This window comes from Salvelinus namaycush, chromosome 35 (assembly GCF_016432855.1).
Source record: "Salvelinus namaycush isolate Seneca chromosome 35, SaNama_1.0, whole genome shotgun sequence".
NCBI lineage: Eukaryota > Metazoa > Chordata > Actinopteri > Salmoniformes > Salmonidae > Salvelinus > Salvelinus namaycush.
Genome location: NC_052341.1, coordinates 29,445,256 through 29,466,040, shown reverse-complemented (window position 1 = coordinate 29,466,040; position 20,785 = coordinate 29,445,256). Strand labels below are relative to the sequence as shown.

At 42.9% G+C, this 20,785-nt stretch overlaps 1 protein-coding gene across 4 annotated transcripts in view; it reads left to right on the top strand.

Moving 5' to 3' along the window:
• The window catches only part of LOC120029501 (wings apart-like protein homolog), a 47,339-nt gene extending 34,990 nt beyond the window's left edge, over positions 1-12,349 (top strand). For 3 of the 4 annotated variants that reach the window (XM_038974751.1, XM_038974750.1, XM_038974752.1), the window contains 9 exons: positions 522-619; positions 3,043-3,119; positions 5,589-5,767; positions 6,715-6,830; positions 7,359-7,523; positions 7,698-7,917; positions 8,134-8,222; positions 9,725-9,820; positions 10,057-10,122. In XM_038974751.1, the coding sequence (XP_038830679.1) occupies positions 522-619; positions 3,043-3,119; positions 5,589-5,767; positions 6,715-6,830; positions 7,359-7,523; positions 7,698-7,917; positions 8,134-8,222; positions 9,725-9,820; positions 10,057-10,122 (1,106 nt within the window). Of the gene's footprint in view, positions 1-521; positions 620-3,042; positions 3,120-5,588; positions 5,768-6,714; positions 6,831-7,358; positions 7,524-7,697; positions 7,918-8,133; positions 8,223-9,724; positions 9,821-10,056 lie in introns of all 4 variants that reach the window. The other variant, XM_038974749.1, reaches the window with a different exon arrangement.
• The last annotated feature ends 8,436 nt before the right edge of the window (positions 12,350-20,785 follow it).

The window sequence follows — 20,785 nt, the reverse complement described above, 5'->3', positions numbered from 1 at the left end:
AACCTTTTGAACACTGGACGTTTTCGTCAGAACAATTTTCTGGATGTCTCATTAATACTGCCGTAGCTCTGCCACCTTTCACCGCAAATGTGGATGGCCGACATCGGCAGATGTGGTGGATTGAGACGCAGCTGGTGCAACAACCAAAAATTATACTTTTGGTCATGCAGTGTATGTGGACGCCTGCTCGTCGAACATCTCATTCCAAAATCATGTACATTAATATGGAGTTGGTCCCCCCCCCCCCGTTTTGCTACTATAACAGCCTCTACTCTTCTGGGAAGGCTTTCCACTAGATGTTGGAAATTGCTGCGGGGAATTCCATTTAGCCGCAAGAGCATTAGTGAGGTCGGGCACTGATGTTGGGCGATTAGGCTTTGCCCAAAGTCGGCGTTCCAATTCATTCAAAAGGTGTTCAATTGGGTTGAGGTCATGGCTCTTCAATGGCATTTCCATTTTTGGGGTTTATATTCTAACCTGATCGATGGGGTTGAGTGGTTGAACCATCTTGTTTCCTGCAGTGAAAGAATGTGTGGAGAACCTGAGCCACGAGGATGACAAGGAGAAGCTGGTGGCATCGCTGTGGGGAGCCGAGAGGTGTCTACGTGTGCTGGAGAGCGTGAGTACACACACACACACAGCTTTGTTTTTGTGAATTTTCTGTACTTTTTGGCGAGTAAAAATATATTCCCATTCAAAAACCTATTTTTCCCTGACCCTTAAGCCTAAGAAAGCCTTTTAACAAATTCAGGACATGAAAAAAGTCCTTTTCTAAAATGTTATTTCTTGTTTTCCTACCTTGTCAGGACATTCTGGTTAGGGCTGGGCGACATGGCCTAAAATCGATTTATTTTTACAAGCTTTTGTTGCACAGTTAAAGGTCAATACACTGCATTTCAAACAGTTAGGAATAATATCATGAATTCAGGGCTTGTAAAATTCTACTTAGGCTAAATATAAGCCTTCAACCATAAGACCCACTAATCATTTACTTATTTTATCATTTGAACCTGCTTTGTGGCAATAATCACTAATCTGGCTTTCAAGTCTGTATATGAAAATGCCCTTTTCATTACAAATGTATCCAGAACTCTGCACATCCACTAGTAATGGCCAACTTCTGGTAACAGGCATTATAGAACATTAACACAGGTCTCATAAACAACCTCTCAAGCACAAGCCCACTACTAGTCAGTAGCCAGCTGATCTTTATATTTAAAGTCTAGCCAAATTGGATCTATTTGCTTGCCAACAAGTTAGAACAGTTGAACTTTTATGAATACACCCTCCTGTCCGTCTCCATCTGTTTGAACAACAGCAGCCTGTTCATTTTGTTTAGATGGGCCACTTGATTTGAACATCTACCTGGATCCGAAGATGCTTTTGCTTCTCAGAATGAGAACGAGTTGCCAAATCCTTATACAAATGCATCTTTCGATGCTCATTTCACATTTCTAAAACACAGACTAGATTGCTTAGCACACAAGTCTGTGGCTAAAATGCTGCTAGCTGTAAGTGGTACTGCAACGCCGCGTACGACAAACCGATCATGCGGTTTCCACAATCATGTTAATTGATACTCCCGTCTTATACTAAAAAAAGTGGTAATCAATCAATCCGCCATCATTAACACAATGGAAAAATCAAATAAGCTATTTAGATATAGAAAGTGCGTGGCCTACGGAGAGAGACAAAATGGTGGCGTTTCAGGCCACGTGGCGGAATGTGATGCGGGCGGTATGTGCTCGTGCGGTCTGGGCAGGTGTGATGTAGTTGACGTTTGTATGACGTTGTCGTTTTGTATGTGTGTGTTTTTATATTGTTTATAAAAGAAAGAAAATCGTTAATAAAAAAATAAAATAAAGATACTCTTGTCTTTGTTGGGTCTGCTCTGTTGTACGTTTTGGGAGTTGAGACTTAAGGGTATCGTTACAAAGGGTAACTTCTCCATTACAGTGAAATGTCTCAACGTGCTTGGGTGTCCATATGACCCATTTTTATGTCGGACAAAGCCTCAAATGGAGGAAGAGGTGATCTTTCGTCTCGTTGTTGTGAGTGGCAGGGGGAGGGGCTTGGTGTCTGTGTGGGAAGGTGCATACAGCACAGAAGGAGTCAAGGAGATTTGAAACATTGTGCTGAAACGTGAATTCAAATGAATTTGATATATCGCCCAGCCCAAATACTGGTGACATGTTAAGACATTATAGTTCTGATGAGGTAGGAAAACGTGTACACACACACACACACACTACTGTGTTGGACAACACTTCTGACTACTAGAAGGCTGAAAATTACATAAATTCATAATCAGGGTCAGTCATAGCCCTTACTATATCTTATGTAAAGATATTCTCTGGTACTTTTTAGCCAGTAGTTCTGAAAGTAGCGCTCATGAGTCAAATGTGATCCTCAAATTGCGTACTACGTCACACGTGCAGATATGTGCACCACTTCATTGCTCTCTTTCAGCTCTGCTGTGTGCATCTTGCTAGCTGTCACTCAAATGACAAGGGACTGATTCTCATTGGCTGGAACTCGAATTGCTAGGGGGCTGGCCCACGAGGGTTAATGTAGGGAAAATGGCGCCGTACAGCTTCCAGTAAACAGTCGCTTTCAAACTAGTGATTTCGTGGCTGATTGAGGTAAAACAGTAAGTCTGCTCATAGATTATGCATGTATGAACTACACATTGACACATCCAGGCCAAACCGAGAGGTAAAAAAAAATACTCACGAGTCGCAAAAATTCCCGAAGCGTGTCTTTAATATCAGTTATAAAGTATTGATGGGAAATGTTGATCTTTGTAACAGCTGCCCATGCCCCTCTAAGCCTGCAGTTGTGCTCTGTTTCACTTTCAGCCAGAGTACAGTGTATATTTAGATAGCAGGTTGCTGGGGTTAGATTACTGATCAAACTCAAGTCTGTGAATCCAATGTGAGTCTCCTATAGGGGGGCTCTGTGTGCTCTTGATTTGAGATGAACTGTTAATGCATTGAATTCCCTGTCTAATTAACTTTCTCTGTGTCTTGTTGATTTGTGCAGGTAACTGTTCACAACCCAGAGAACCAGGGCTACCTGATTGCTTATAAGGACTCTCAGCTTATCTGCTCCTCAGCCAAGTGAGTGTCCTGTATGAGCGCGAAGGAACACACACACACACACACACACACAGTCCTGTATCACCAGACGGCATCATTGAGTTTGATTGGTAGCAGTGCTGATTCAATGCATCAGTTTGGTGAATCTCCCCTCCTTCCACAGTTGACTGCTTCAGGAGCCACTGACTCCTATCTGCCTTTATAGCTGCAGACTTAGAATACTGCTGCCATCAGGGTTTTTTTCAGGATCAAACAGGGTCGTAGGTGGCCATTGTGGCAGGGGGCGCGGTCAGCCTTTTTAGAGAATTTGAGGCCCACGTTAATAGAGCTGAGAGAATTTTGCAGTTTTTAAGTAAATGTCCTGCAATTCTATGCATTTTTCCATGTTTAATGCGTGGTCTTTTGCTCAAACATAATAACAAAATATATATTGCTAAAATCAATGATTTGACCGTCTAGCTTTTATTTTGGTGATTGTTAGTGCTCAAAGATTTTATAAAAAAATTGTTTCGTTATCTTTTCTGCATACTTCAAATGTCTTTAGTCTTAAGTTTACACAGCTTTTTTCCATTCCAAGAATTCACATAGATCTTCTTTGCCTTTTTAGATTTGATTTGAAATGCACTTGACTCCTCACTGACAGGTTATATCGCAAGGATAATTCATGCACAAAAGTTTCTGTGTGGAGCTCTATGAGAAACATGGGGAAATGTCCATTTTCATCAGGGCTCTGTTTTGTAGTTTCCACATTTTTAACACTGTCAATCACAGCATCCGCCCTCGCCCTGTCCGTGTTCCCCTCTGTAAAGCAAACTCTGCCACTTCTATGCCCCCGCTGGACCCATCAGCCCTCCATCAATACCCCCATTTCTCTCCCCTTGTAAGGGTCAGCCACCCTCCAAGCGTCCCAGTCCCCCACCCGCCTCGTTCCACCACAGCCACTTATCTGTTTAAACTCTTCCGTCTTTAACTGAATTAGCCTCGTCCCAGGCAGGGTGCGTTGACTGCAGCCGGGACCCTGACCGCCCTGCTCTGGTTCCTAACCCCTGCCTCACCCTTGGTGAACTGCCCTTGCACCCCCAGCCAGGAGGCCTCTCCGACTGGGTAAAAGAAAGAACCGCTGTCAGATTTTACACAGAGGATTCACTAGCCGCATTGATCGCGGCTGCGCTAATTCAATTACGGGGGGGGGGAGAAATCAGAGGGGTCGAGCCACACAGCAGCTCAGATGCCCTCATTAACAACCGCCCACCCCCCCCACTCTAATGAATGAACTCTTCCTCCGCTCTCCTCTCTGCCTTAATAATAAATGACCCCCATTATCTCTAATCTCATTATTTTGCTATTTTGCATGAAGCTGTTTTGCTTCTGGTTAGCCATGCAGCCGGTGTGCACGGCTGTTGCTAACCTTTTTGTTATAGGTTAAATTTACGCTCTGTTCTCTCCCGCTGCACACTGCCTTTTTCAAAGGTATTGGCGGGGATGCTGTCTGACTAATGGTGTAGGGCATATGTCTATATGCGAAGAGAAACACTAGAGACGTGTGTTATTGCTTTTGTATCTTCTGCAGGTCTGTTTCCCATGTACCATCGCGGTCTCTGAATAATACAACAATCTCATAGGAAGAATTGTTGCCCTTTTTGACTTTTTTTTTAAAGCTTATTTTCCAGACGCACTCTGTTAGTGTTTTAATTCTGTGTGAAAGTCCTTCCAGAACCCGATTCCGTATACTTTCAGTCCAGTCTTTTGTCAATCAAAAGATCCTCCCATCAAATATGAAGACTGTTCTTTCCCAGCACGACATCGGCAGGTTATAAGTTCAATGCCAAAATGAGAAACTATCAAGCTTGAATAGACATTGGCATAAGGGACCATAAATGGAAATTGGCTATATAGCCGAGTACCTCTAGTTCAATACCGATGTTGTGCTTGACTTGATACATAAATTAATTACTTATTGGTGTCGCCATTTTAACCAATTGAGTGTGCTCGCATATACTCCCTTAAAAGACCTTAACTTGAAAAACAAATTTAAAAAGCGGCAATAGTATTTTGTCCCTCTTGAGACACCATAGCTTTAAAATAGTCCGAATTGATCTAAGATAACTCAAGAAAAATGTAATTTGGCTCTTAGTTGTGCACTTTTGCATCTAGGATGTTTGGCGCAGTATTTCTCAAGTGAAATATGTTCATGAAAACAATTAGTCTCTTGCTAAACACCTATTTGAAGAATCCTTACTGTTGTTAACCAATCACCGATAAAGGGGCATGCACTTCGGCTACTGACCTTTTGGCTTGCCTCGAGAGAAAAATGTGTACACGAACAGGCGGGGAAAAAACCTTGCCGAAGACCCAAAACAAACAAACGTCACAATGTCGTCATAACATATGCACAAACTGTTTCGGATGTGAAGCATGCGGGCGTGCTAACCCATTGCTAACCCATTGCTAACCCATTGCTAACCTATTGCCCCTGTGTGTTGTTGACAGGGCCCTGTGGCACTGTGAGGAGATGATCCAGCGCTACAGCCAGGAGACTGGGGTGAACAGTGCCCTGTGCTCGGCGGGCACCGCCCTGCCATACGCCAGCCACAGCAATGTGGGTAAGGCCGTGCAGGACTGCATGAAGGCCATCATCGGCGTGCTGCTCAACCTCACCCACGACAATGGTGAGAGCTACACACACACACGGTCCCCAAAAGGGGTCTCACACAGTATCATCTGGATATAGATTGACCAGACAGGGCCAATGCCACTGCGGTGGTCGTCAATTATGGTTATTGAGTAAATTTGCATACCTACACAATCTTTTTTTAGTTTTATTTTTTTATCCCTTTTCTCAATTTCGTGGTATCCAATTGTCTCATCACTGCAACTTCCGTACGGACTCAGGAGAGGCGAAGGTCGACAGCCGTTCGTCCTCCGAAACGCAACCCAACCAAACCACACTGCTTCTTGACACAATGCCCACTTAACCCGGAAAGCCAGCCGCACCAATGTGTCGGAGGAAACACCTGGCGACTGTGTCAGCGTGCACTGCGCCAGGCCAGCCACAGGAGTCGCTAGTGGGCGATGGGACAAGGACATCCCTCCCGGCCAAACCCTCCCCTAACCTGGATGATGCTGGGCCAATTGTGCGCCGCCCCATGGGTCTCCCGGTCGCGACAGAGCCTGGACTCGAACCCAGAATCTCTAATACACTACGTTGTGCACTCGCCGCTCGTTCATAGAAGTGCTTTCAGATGACACCTAAAGACATTCAGCTTCCCAAAAATGTGTTGTGCACATAACTGTTGAGGTCCCGTCGTAACTTTGTTTTACGAGGGTCGGGGCAATACCAGTATCGCCGCACTTGTTAGCATCATGGCAAGGAGTCATAACACAAAGCAGATTTAACTTCTTTAGGAAAACAGCTCTAATGTTGGAAACAAACATTGTCATTGTGATTCACATCTTTATTTATTTTCCAAGCTATAGCACACAATATTTTACTAACAGCAGGTTTTTAAAGGACCAAAGAGTTTGGTCTACTTCATGTTTTCATTTTTGCCATGGAGAAAATATCGCTGTACTGGTATCGTCACAGCTGTTTGTTCTACCCCTTGTGTGTGTGTAGAGTGGGGAAGCACGAAGACAGGCGAGCAGGAGGACATGATCATGACAGCTTTGAACTGTGTGCTCCGCGTCCCACAGTACCTTCATCAGGAGAGGAGGTTCGACATCCGAGTACTGGTGAGCATCATCATTACCCAAGTATCACATTGCAGCCACGGCTTTGGTTAGATGGGTTTCCAGGGCCCATATTTATAAAGTGTCTCAGAGTAGGATATCTAGGATCAGGTCTCTCCTGTCCATGTAATTGGGATCATTGTGATCTGAAAGGTAACTGATCCTAGATCAGCACTCAAACTCTGAGACGCTTTATGAATACGGGCCCTGACTTCCTAGATTTTTCTTGTTGTTTTTGTCCCCAGTTCTATTACCATCCCTCTGTAAGGAACTTACTTGAATGTGTTTCAACTCGACCTAGTTGATAGATGAGGGTCTAAGTGTAGGGGATGATATTGGAGTGTATGTCCATTTTGAGGTGGGATTGTCTCTGCTTCCCAAATGGCACCCTATTCCCTTTAAAGTGCACTACTTTTGACCTGGACCCATAGAGGGTGTAATTTGGGACGCAACTGGTGTCTGCAGGGTCTGGGTCTTGGTGATGGTACTCTAGGCGTGTGTATGTCTCAAGTGTGATGGTTCTCCATGCAGGGTCTGGGTCTGCTGATCAACCTGGTGGAGTACAGTGCCAGGAACCGCCACTGTCTGATGGAGATGGAGATGGACGGAGGAGCTCCCTTCAACTCTGTCCTGGTGGCTGACAAAGAGGAGCTCAAGACGGAAGGATCGCTCACTGCCATCGCTGCCCTGGTGCAGGTGGGTTAGAGAGCCTGTGTGTGTGTGAGCATGTTCATAGGTCAGGTTGTGTAGAGACCGTGTACATTTTCAGTGAGCGTTATACGATCTCGTAGGCATAGATCTGGAAGGGTGGATGAACTGATTACATGCAAGCGCAAACCTTTCTGACCGTATGCGTTTTTGCGCCCTCAGCTCTTCCTCCAGCGGGAGCAAGCGGCCATAGCGGCAGAGGCGGAGACGGATGACTTCATCAACGACGTGCCCAAACCCAAGCTGGACCAGAGCGGCGAGTGGCAGGAGTCTGGTGGCGAGATCCAGTGGGTGGCCTCGGAGAACAACAACACCAACGCCGTCAGCGAGAAGGAGAAGGCCAAGAAAGAGGAGGAAAACGAGGAGCTAGACCTTACCAAAGGTAATGTCCTACCTGGTTAAATAAAGGCTAAATAAATAAAAACAAAGTTTAACTAACTAACCAAGGCTAATGTAATAGATCCATACTGACATTAGGTAACTCTGAGATTGAGAATGAGAGATTGAGTAGAACCTGTGTTTTGGATTATAAATGAGGCATTGCTGAATCGGATGTTGTAGTAATTTTTGCGACTCTTTCTCCTCTCTCCCCCTGCAGCTCTGCAGCATGCTGGGAAGCACATGGAGGACAGCATCGTGGCCTCCTACACTGCTCTGCTACTGGGCTGTCTCTGCCAGGGGAGTCCGGTAAGGCAACTCTCCTGACGTTCTGAGCACCACAGCTTCTCTACATAATCAAATTAAATGTTTATATAAAGTGCATTTCAAAAGAAGTCATTCAAATGAAGAAGATAAAAAATATATATATAAAAATTAAAAACAGAAGGCAATAAAAGAGATGAATCAAAGATATAACGAAAAAGTTTTCTGTAATAACAGTTCCATCATTACATAATGGCCCTGGTTTGGGATTGTTCACTAGACACACAGATTTAGGCTACGTTTTCCGTACCATTTTGGTAATTTAGCAGACGCTCTTTTCCAGAGGTAGGGAAGGCAAACGAATCCATTGTGTACAGATGCACTTGGCTAGTGCTGAGGTCGCCCGTTACGTATACATTCCTGGATATTCTGTTCTTTTCCAATGTGCCCAACCCACATCATCATTAAGACACAGACTCGTCAGCGACGCCTCGTTCGAACATCGGCAGTGAACATCCGTCATTTTAATGCCTTTCAGGGACCATCAATGTTTTCCTTCAGAATTGCGGTCTTAAAAGTTTCACGGCCGACTGTCGAGAGGAAAATAAAAGCGGAGTTGATTTTTATCCCTGCTTTAATGGCCTTTTTCTCTTTTGAAGATTGTTATTAGCGATTCAATGATGCCTTGAGAGCTTAGTGCATCTCTAGTAATGGACTCTCTCTCACGGTCTCTCCCAATGGGCCGTTAGGTTGTGATTGATTGTGCCACGGTCATTATCTCTCTCTGATAAACCTCTACCGATCCCAGGCTGTAGTTTTAATCTGGACAGGGGCTCTGTGTTTTAACTCGGGAAGGTCACACCTCAGACTTCTGTTTGTCTTGTAAAACAAAATGGTTGTAGCCTGCCTGGTCTAGCGGTCTAAGCAGCTGCCTATGAAAGACATACAGCTTCCAGCATGGATTCGAATCCGGCTCATTGCTCTTGTAGCGCTCTCTCCTACGTTAACTCTCTACCACTGTCCTCCCCAATAAAACACCCCAAAATATGTTGGGAGTAGGGTGTCCCACTTCTTTAAAATAAAACCAAAAACGGTTTAGCTTCACTCTAGGACTGGATATGTTTTCAATTAAATGAATTCAGAAGTTTTAGCCTTAACTTGCCTGAATACTGCTTTCAAGAGGAAACACCAGAGCAATGGACGGCTGAGTGTACTTAAAAGCAGTGGATCGGCCGTCCTAGCGCCTCTGACCACAGAACATTTGGAAATCATTTTATTTTAATTTTCCCCCGACAATTCTACATGCATCACCACCGTTTGTCGACACCCAGCATGTAATCTACTGCACACGGCCAACCTTGGATTGGATGGTTACAGTGACGGCTTGTTTTCCCTCTGAGATGATACGGACATTTGTTTATCACTAGAATTACTGTTATCTGACACAACGTGATGCATCTGCCTGTTGTGGTTTATTTCATCAGAGGTTGGAAATGTGAGTAGAACTAACAAAGGATTCTGTGTCGATTCATTGTCTTCTCTTTCAGATGAATGTGACTACTGTGAGGGAAAACCTGCCCAAAGGAGATTTCTCAATAATGACAGAAATGCTCAAGAAGTTCCTAAATTTCATGAATCTTACAGTAAGTTCTCTCACATTTAAAAAAATAAAATGTCTTCCTACAAGTGTCTGCTTAAAGGTCTTTATTGTGGCCTCTGTGTCAGTGAGCTTGTACAGGCTAATGACTAATATCCCAGTCTGGCCCCTGTAGCCTTATATCTGAATAGGGATTTGTGTGGAGCGAGTGTGTGTGTGTGTGGTAACTGACCTTTGCTCTATCGTTCTTTCCCTCCCTCCCTCTCATCGCTCTCTCCACAGTGTGATGTGGGCACCGCAGGGCAGAAGTCCATCTCTCGGGTCATTGACTATCTGGAGCACTGTTAGGGGCCTGACTCTGTGGGGAGGGACCACACTGGGGGCTGACTGCTCGCCTCACACAGAGACCAGGACAGTTGGGTAGACCCAAGTCCAGACACACACACACACACACACACAGCCTGCTAATAACAACCACCTATCTTCATCATCGTCAACACCACGTTCACTATACATACTGTGATGGCCTCCCTTCAAACACGCGAGGCCTGAAGCACTGTTTCAGCATTCCACCGCTCCTATTATGACGTGTGTTTGGAACAGGAGAACTCTGAGCAGATAACAGAAAATAAGAACAACCTTCCGTTTATATTCTAGACGTTCTGTGTTCCAAACAGTTTTTTTTCTTCTGTTCCCTCACGAAATTGTAATTTATGATTCTCAGAATGATATTCATTAAATGCCGATTTTTTTTTGGGGGGGGGGGTTTGTGACCCTTTTTCTTCATTCGATACCCCCAATTGTGCTATTCAGGTTGTACATTTATATAAAAACTCCTTGTATCCCAAATCGATATGTTGCCTTCTTGCTACATCTGCCACGTCCTCCATTGTTTTTTCTGCCTGCTGTAAAAGATGTCTCTCTCCCTGCCTCCCTCCTCTGTTTACTTCCGATTTGTCATCAAAGTGCCTGTGTGCCTGACCCCCCCCCCCCCCCCCCCCCCACCCACCTCTCTGAATGCAAAGAAAGCATTCAGCAGTGACCCACACAACTGGAATAGGAACACGAAGCAAAAGCTCTCAGCCCGCTTTGAAATGCTGAAAGCCCCCAGAGCCCAACGGCCCCACTTCACTGAAGCGCTTTTATTGCCTTCGCGACTGTCCTTTTTGTGTGTGTGTGTTCTAAAAAAAAAACTGTCCTTGAGGGGAGGGTGTAAAAAGGTTTAGAAATGAACAAATAGATTTTCTTTCCGTTTCGAAGCGAGGATGAGAGAATTGCTAGTTTGGTGAGCACCTCACCTCTGTCCAAGTCGATACTTTCGGAGATTGTAGTTCTTCAAGGACAAACCGGAAATGGTCCTCATCTGTAGTTTTCACTAACGTGAGAGAACTACATCATTTAGTCTGTAACCCCCCCCCCCCTTATCATTATTGGTTATGGCCAACAGGAAAGTACGGATGTTTGTCTTTAATTTGTACTGCAGAGACTATTGGGTCTGAATGACCACCACAGTGCTTCAGCTAGCTGTTAAAGGCTGTAGAACACATAAGTGTTGGTTTTCTGTTGCTGAATAAATACATGCCAGTCTGGCATTAAGTTATATTCTTCCTCCTCTCTTCAATGCTGCAATTTCTTTTTAAGCTTTTCTCAAAAAAATCAACTGGACTAAAAGACTACAGTATTTTCTTTTGCTTTTCAAACTTTTTAATTTAAGCACTTGAATTGATAAGAGTGCTGTTCATGAACTGAGCCTCTCAGTTTAACGGTTGCTGTATCCATGCTCCCTCCGTTCTGAGTTTCATAATGTGATGCCCATTATATAACTAACCTGTTTCATAGCCAGTGTTCTCAGTTTTGTTCAATTCAGGCTTGATTGGGACTGCTATCGGCTGCATAACGTTGTCAGCTAATTCATTGGTTATATGCTGTTTCCCATAGTTTTCTCCGATAAAACTGTAAAATCCTCTTATCCCAGCTTGAATGCGGAGGTTAGTCGGTCGTGGGGCTGTTTGGGGTTAAGATGTACAGAATTGGGGAGATGAAGTTTCCCCCTTTTTATTTCCTAAAGTTGCGTTCATTCCCCTTTGTATATTTACGACATGTTTTTGTTTCTCTTCTAAGACATGCACGCACACCCACAGCCATGCAGACATTAAAGCTTCAGCCATCTCCATGCACACACCCTCATCGATACTTTCTAAGCTGTTAAGCCTCTTGTATTTCAATCTGATGTACGCTGTAGTCGGGAGCCACACCAGTCGTAAAAAAAAAAATAATAATAATAATTGGCTTAATTAACACTTCTGAAGTTTACAAGAGCTTTATTCACAAATCTGGAAATGGATGGAACAATGTAAATACTTTTGTAAATATTGGAAATTTAGAAATGGTAGACTACTTTTCTGAATCCAATCCAATTTATTTTATACAGCATTTTCAGTTGTGTTATTTGAAAGACAGATTTAAAAAGGTGTAAAAAGCCAAATGCAGGAACATGCTCTTTGTACCAATTTCAAGAATGTCTTTGGTTACTTGTATATAATTTTAACTTGAATAAAAATTGCTACTTTCAGTACATCTGTGTCTGATACTTTTGTGTCATGTTTTGGAATAATCTATTGCTCTTTTATGCAGCATAAACTGCCCCTATAACTTTCAGACATGCAAAAGTAGACTGAACTGTGAGGGGGAGAAAAAGTCAGATGCCAAATTGTTAAAATGTGTTTTTACTTGAGCCAGATAATCTACATAAGGTATCAAACACGAATCAACATGTTTTTTATGGAGAAAAAAAACAAAACAATTACGAAGCACAAACAAATAAAACCAGTTATTTTGTGCCACTAGTTCTCTCCCACAGGTTCATAAACCCTCTAAGCTCTGTCTTCTGGTCTTCGCAGGGCGCACGCATCAAGTTCCCACTGTCTCTACATGCGGTATCGTATGTTCCTGGCCCAGGTAGCTCAACAGTTGAGTCTTCTGCTGTATCGTTCACTGTTGGCATGCCAGTTGGGGCCGTGCGCACTTGCTCGGTGCTCTCAAGTTCAGTGGTGCTGAATTCCGTGCCGCAGGGCCTGTCCTGCAACAACTCGCTGAGCGTCGAGATGTAGATCTGCGCCATCTGAAGAGTCTCTGACTTGGACAGCTTCTTGTCGCTCTCCAGGTTGGGGATGACGCTCCTGAGGCGGTCGAATGCGACATTGAGCCCGAGCATCCTCCTCCTCTCGCGGGAGTTTGCAGCCATACGCCGACGCCTTTGCGCTCTATCGATGGTGCTCCGGTCCTGCTCAATGTATCTGAGCCCTGGCAATCTGAGCTCCACAATAGCGCACGGGTCACACTTGCCCCTGCGCTCTGCCCTCTCTTCTATCCAACTGGTCTGCACAAGAGCTCCATGTGGACCGTCTATACGATGCGCTTGCACTTTCAAATCCGCACCAGTGTCTGCGTCTCTGGAGATAAATGGCACAAAGAGACTTTTGCGGCGTGGCATTGTCCTGAATAGGGTATAGATTCAACGGTGCAGACGTGTAACTGAACTTCTAGACCCGTCCCTTAAAGTTTTGGGTGTGAGGGGAGCATTTATTGACGACACGTCAGAGCTTGTGAGGATGGTATGGGCGTGGCGAGGGTCGTGTGCACGTAATGAATAGAGTTGGAACCCTTTGATAATGTCAGCAGGAAGTCTATTAACCAAGTTCATCAAAAGTGGATTAGGTCCATCTGAGTGATTACTGGGTGCATGAGGCTTGGCTCTGGGGAGGAGTGCGATCAGGCCACTTTTAGAGCTCGTTGTCTATTCATTATTTTATTAAGATTTAGGGTAATGGCATAGCATAGGCTATGAATGTCTTGTTATTTCTGCTCAAAATAACTGTCAAAACATACCTTTTTGATAATTGCAACCATGGAAAATATAAATTGTATCAAATAATATTGGCATTTGTGAGATATCCTGCCTACAAATACAATAACTTCATATCTTCACAAAGTGATTTGTAGGCCTTATATTTGAAATCACGGGTCTAGCCTCACGCTCACAGAAGAGAGGAAAACCTTGGGTGAAATAATTATAAATGTGTCTAAAAAGCGACATTAACAGCAGGCTAATTGACTTGCCACAGACGCAGTGCTTAAACTAATCCGTTTAGCGGTGCCCACTAAAGAAATGTGACCCTTTTTCTCCGTGCACATTGTAACTGCGGTAACCCACGCTTTTCATACCACAGCCTCTCCAAAAAACAGTAAATAAACCAATAATAGGCTACACATATATTGAAGACTGGTCTGCGAGTTGGAGAGCTTCAGTAACACGTGGTGAGGTTGGGTATAGGCCTAGGAGGTCCTGACAGTTGTTGGCACACTCCGCATATTAAAATTAATGAAGCGTCTCATTGAACCGAGGACACGGGCCTGCGATCAAACCCTGCCGGATGGGTAGATTAGAGCCCCCCGTCACGAGGGTAAATTGGGGTGCATGCATGCCTGTCAGAGCAAGACAAGAAGAAACGAGACCAAATTTCACTGACGGGATTAAAGGTGGAGGGTAAAACGGGCATTTTTTTTTCTTTTCAGTGTTTGCCATCGACGACATAAGACGCAAACCGGACGCACGAGCCAAATTGAAAGGAGAGGCACACGCTTGTTAGAAATCGTTAACTTGGGCGGCGCATCGAGTAAAGTAGATCTAATAAAACAAGCGCATTCCAATGAACAAATGATTTAACCGTAAATTGTCAAACTCGATTTAATCCCAAAATATGAATTTGAATAGGCCAAGACAAACAATTGATTTGAGGAAATGTATTCATTTCCTATTGGATTAAAACGGATCAAGAGTCTGAAAAATTATTTTGTGATGATGATTTGATTATTCATGATAGAGCAGGCTAATAATCCACTGCTTTTAGCTAAGAATAATTAAAACATCACTATATTCTTAAAACTCATTTGTATCATTTTCACAAATTATCCTAATCTTCAAACAAATTAGTATTTTACTGGGAGAAGAAAAGGGGAGCATTCATCTAGGCCTATTGGACAAATTTTTTGTTCATAATAGCAGAGGAAACAGAACCCATTGTCGTTGCTATCTACAGGAGAGGTTATATGTAATGTTCCCTCAATTTTGGGGGGGAACTGAGCAAATTTGAGATCTTGTGAGCGGAAACTTGAGCATTGTGAGAATTTTGTGCAACTTCCTCCGCTCGTCAGTGAACACTGAGGCTGTACCCATACAGTTTTAGACAGTAGTCAATGGGCTATTGCGGCTATTTGAGCATAATGCAGGCCTACCAACAAAACTAATGGATCAAATCCCATAACATTTTCACATTGACATAGCTTTTGATTTATATGATATAGCCTTTAGTAGCCTATAAGTGGTGTACAATACATTGCATGGGCTTGACATTAATTCATATTTTTTTACTTGGTCTGTAACACCATGGGCCTAGTAGATGACTTTAAATTGTACGGTATTGTGTTGTATGATGCAAGAAACCAGTTACAAAATACATTTAATTATTATTACCATACAGAGAATTAGATAATGTAGGCTACCCCTCTGCATATTGGCTTATTTACACATTCAAGCCTGTCTCAAAACACAACACTGCCCCTTTAATTAAGACAGACGCTGTGTTCGAATATTCATACTAACCACACTAACCGTACTATTTGTGACGATATTTGAGTATATAGTATGCTTATTGGTTATAGTATGGATATAGTTAGTATGCCAAAATTTCGCGGATGTTGTACTAAATTCGCCAAAATACGAAGTGTACATGCAGTGGACACTTTTTCCGTACTTTTAGAGCAACATAATGCAATTCTTCATAAATGGGCGTGGCTTCACAACGTTTTCAGATTTGAAGAAAATGTCTGAAAATATGCAACTGAAGTCCGAAGAGAGCGGATACAAATTCGTTGCTCTAACTAATTATGATACATTTTAACAAAATGTTGAGCAATGTAATAAAGAAATAAGTTACGTTACGAACCGCATAGCGTTAAAGCAGCACCCAGGTAGCAAAAACAGATTTTATAAACGTTTTTTTTTAGGTGTTGGATTGGTTGTCTAAACATTCTGAATGCATTCAGATAAATGTTCGGTTTTGGTTAAAGGCACAGATTACATTTTGTAAACGTTTGTCATAGGTGTCATCAACGTTTGATAAACGTTGGTATTAGTGTAATTTACAACGTTGGCTATTAGTTCCTTTTTAAATGTTAATGAACATCCACCAACGTTTAACAAACGTAGGTGTATAATATAATATATAATAGTTGTATTTTACAACTTTGGTTTGGTTGGGTTTCAAACGTCCATCAACGTTCGCCAATGTTTAACAAACGTTGGTTAACGTTGATAATAGGTGTTATATGCGATGATGGCTTCAACTAATAAAGACAAGAAATTTCAGCTATATAAGTTTAATTTTTTTTAACCAACAAGGAAATACAAAATACAATATAAAACGGATAATTACTAACTCTTGATGAACTATGATTGGATTGATAACTATTTACATGACTGAAAGGGGACTATAATACATAACCTTTTATTTATTTAACCAACAAGGAAATACAAAATACAATATAAAACTGTTAATTACTAACTATTGATTAACTATAATTGGATTAGCAACTAATTACATTACTATTTCCTTGGCCTCCGTGCTTGTACTCCTTCTCTTTCTTGGGCTTCTGTCTCTCTCTATTATTTCAGGTGCTGTGGTCTGGAACAAAGTAACTGAGTGTTAAAACTCATCATTGGACCAGTAACATTTATTTTTATTTCAATGCAAGGTGACTTGAAACACCTGTGTCAGCGAACACACCCAGGGCTTGGTTTGAGAAATCCGAAGCAGCAGTAATTTACTTGGCAAAAGGAGAATTATGATCCGAAGAACACAAAGCACGGGGGTAACGTAATGTTACGGCTGGTCAGCTGGCTGGTTAACTAGCAGAACGGTAAAGTTAGATAGTGTTAATAAGCCTAGTTTACTCTAACGTTAGTCAATTTAGCTAACGTTAACGTTGACTTGATTATTCACATCATTCTTAGCTAAGTGGTATGTAGTCATTGTGTGTTTCAATGGACATTGTTAATCTACTCAGATTTCAGAGCATTTTCGCACAGAATAATTGATGAATTTACAAACGCTCAACACCCGTTGAGTATGGCCGGTGTAAACGTTGGCAAAAAAAGGCGTAATTTAATTATTGCCAGCAGCACAGTTTACAGTCACCAACCCTCTGGATAACATGAAAACAGCCTAACCTGATCTGCTAGGGTGAGTAAAATGGTCAGAGTGAGGATTTCTCTCGTTTGTGTCTGGAAGTTGCTAGCCAACGTTAGCCAGTTAGCTTGGGTGCTTGACTATCGTTGAACGCTCAGATTTTTTATTTATTTTATTTTTATTTCACCTTTATTTAACCAGGTAGGCCAGTTGAGAACACGTTCTCATTTACAACTGCGACCTGGCCAAGATAAAGCAAAGCAGTGCGACACAAACAACACAGAGTTACATATGGGATAAACAAACGTACAGTCAATACACAATAGAAAAGTCTATATACAGTCTGTGCAAATGTAGTAAGATTAGGGACGTAAGGCAATAAATAGGCCATAGTGGCAAAATAATTACAATTTAACAATTAAACACTGGAGTGATAGATGTGCAAGTAGAGATACTGGGGTGCAAAGGAGCAAAAAATAATAATATGAACAACATGGGGATGAGGTAGTTGGGTGGGCTGTTTACAGATGGGCTATGTACAGGTGCATTGATCGGTAAGCTGCTCTGACAGCTGATGCTTAAAATTAGTGAGGGAGATATAAGTCTCCAGCTTCAGTGATTTTTGCAATTCGTTCCAGTCATTGGCAGCAGAGAACTGGAAGGAAAGGTGGCCAAAGGAGGAGTTGGCTTTGGGGGTGACCAGTGAAATATACCTGCTGGAGCACGTGCTGCTATGGTGACCAGTGAGCTGAGATAAGGCGGGGCTTTACCTAGCAAAGACTTATAGATGACCTGGAGCCATTGGGTTTGGCGACGAATATGAAGCGAGTGCCAGCCAACGAGAGCAAACAGGTCGTATATGGGGCTTTGGTGACAAAACGGATGGTACTGTGATAGACTACAGGATCAACCCTACTCCTCGGCCAGAGCATCCAGTGTGTGCTCTGAATTTACGAATGGACAATCTGACAACGTTCTGGATTTACAAACGTCCAGAGCGCACTTTGGCACTCCAGATTGAATTGACGAACACACCCAAAATAGTAAAATGTTTAGCTAGTCATTTGTTATGCTAACAAGCTAGCAAGAGTTTGCATAGCAACAGCATCAACTTCCGGTAGACAGGCACATTTCTAGTACGCTCAACTGAAACGATAGATTTAGTTTACAGTATACTAAAATGAACTGATAGTATGTAGTATATACTCATTAAGTATGTAGTACACAGTATGTTAGTATAGGTATTCGAACACAGCTAGAATCTTTTTACCTGACTGGCTTTTCAAAAACAGCTTGAAATGTAGCCTACAGGTTTTGCGCTCTTGTAGGAAGCAGCAACTCCCCATTGCTGACCTATAATTATCTATAACCGGGCTAATAAACTGCTAAATAGCAAAGAATATCAGCAAATGTGCATATGCAAGGCTCTGATCTGATTTGATCTGAAAAGTGCATTCACTCATGGGTGATTGAAAGACCGCTGGTGCTCTGCCCCGGCCAATAGAATTCTACTCTGTTGAGCTCTGGCTCTACCTACAACAAAATCACAGAGTCAGTCTTGCAAAGTTAGATTTGTTTTGGTTTGTTGCATTGAAAAGGGGCTGATATAATGTTGATTCGATCACTGGAAAACGTTGATAGTGCAAACTAATGGGGCGAACTCAGTGAAGTTCAATATCTTGCCTCTGTGTGGCCTGGCATTTCTTCTGTGGCGCAGTCCTGGAGGAAGTGCACGGCAGCGCACGTGCGCAGTTTAGAATGAACATTGGTTATATGGCACCTTTATAAAATATAAACTAGCCAGGCTATTACCTGATCATTTGTATAGGGTCAAAATGTTGTAAATTGGATTCTGTCTATAATCCGGGGCCCACTTATAGAGATGGATAGAGGAGCCATCTTTGTATCTGTGCCATTATAGCGTCTGTGACCACATCGGCCACGCCATTAAGGCAATCTCTATTTTGAAGTAGTCAATTTTCTTCTTCAAGATTGACTGATCCCTCCTGATGACCCGGTTGGACATGATTTCACCAGGGTCACCAGGCGGGATCACCCAATGAAGTTGGAAGCATTGAGGTATAATACGAACTGGAGACTATGCCGAAGATGTCGACCGTTGTTTTCAAGGTAATCTACTAATCTTCTCATACGCCAATTTATGGACCGTCTATATCTGAGTTGCATTCGGTTTATACGGACCAAAATGACATGTGCACTATCATTCAGGGAGCAGCGTGAGCAGCAACAACGTCACCACGTCATCCAAAAACATGGCAGACATTGGAGGAATATAAAATGTTAATATCTTCGGCTGTGAGTGTCGGGGGAAAAAATTGGCCTCAGCGACAGTTATTATAATAATTCAATGGATGTTTTGTGCACAAAGGTGATGAGTAAAGTGTCTTATAAGGAATTTTCAAATTGGACTTCTCTATGTGGCGGTCTATAGAAATTGTCTTTCTGGGCCGGGCGTCAGTTTAACTGCAGTACCGAAGCAAAACTGTCGGAGCAGTCGAAACTGTGTTTTTAGGCCGGAACCCTGGCCCCTTAGTTGGAAGGCCCACCCAGTTTACTTCATTAAAATGGTGGAAACCCTCAATGGCGCTCCCTACGTTAATACTGTCCTTTGGCCACTAGAAGCCTCTATCATTCTCTATGAGCCCACTTCATTCGTAGCCTAATCTTGTCGGTGCTTGTGGCTACCATGCCTAGAGATGGCGATAGCGAGCCCTTTCCATCATCCTAGGCACAGACAAAAGTAAACCACATAATCGATAAAGATCAGTCACCCTGATACCTCTTCTTGATGTTTCAGAGTTATGTTTCATGATGAGGAAAGTTTGAGAAAACCGTTCAAAGTCGAGCTCCCATAGAATATGAAAACGTAAGGCCTACTAAACTATGGACACGACCTGAAGGCTTACTGTTATTTTGCGACACCCAATCTATAGGCTTCATGAAGGTAATTATGGATTTTACAGTAGATTACTGTAAATTATTATCAGATTAGGCTATGGTCACTGAAGGAGGGGTGGCCCATAGGCTATGTGGGTACAGAACATGTCTAGCTATCACGTAAAATGTTTACCCTTCCAACCCTTCCAATTTGATCATAATCGTGGAATGTGGATATTATGTCTCATTTCCAAATTCTCCACTTACATGAGTAAATAACCACTTTATCCAATCTACACTGAGGTGAGGAGGCTATTTGAATAGCTTTTTACACAATGTCTCACACTTCTGTCACTTGTAACTAATTGACGAACCCTTTCCATGAGAACATACAATGCAACTGCACATAGCAATTGTATATGGATCTCCTTTCTATTGGACCTGTAAATCGCCACCGCTCGTCCTTGGTACCCTGTCAAAAACCAAACCTCAAAGGCCCGTTTAGCATCTGTGGTCATTGTGAACCTAAACAGCCCAAATACTTTGATGTGTTGAAACAGAAGCAGCCTAGTAGGCCTATAGACAGAGAGGATGGGGAGTTCAGTTCTAGGAGCCATTGACGTGAGTGGTCATCCTCAACCAACCAACCCCCCTCTCTGGTGGTGCCATTTGTTTCATTTCACACCAGAGGGCCTTCCTTTCTCCGCCATTGGTCGCCTCAGTGGTCGCCTCCCTACAGGTCCAATTACCAATCATCGATTAGGCCAACCAGGCATGTGGGCTGGGGAACGCTTAATCAGCCGTGCCACTCCGCTAATGAAAGAGCTGCCTCCCCTATCGCCTCCTCAGGGCTCCAGCCGGTCTCA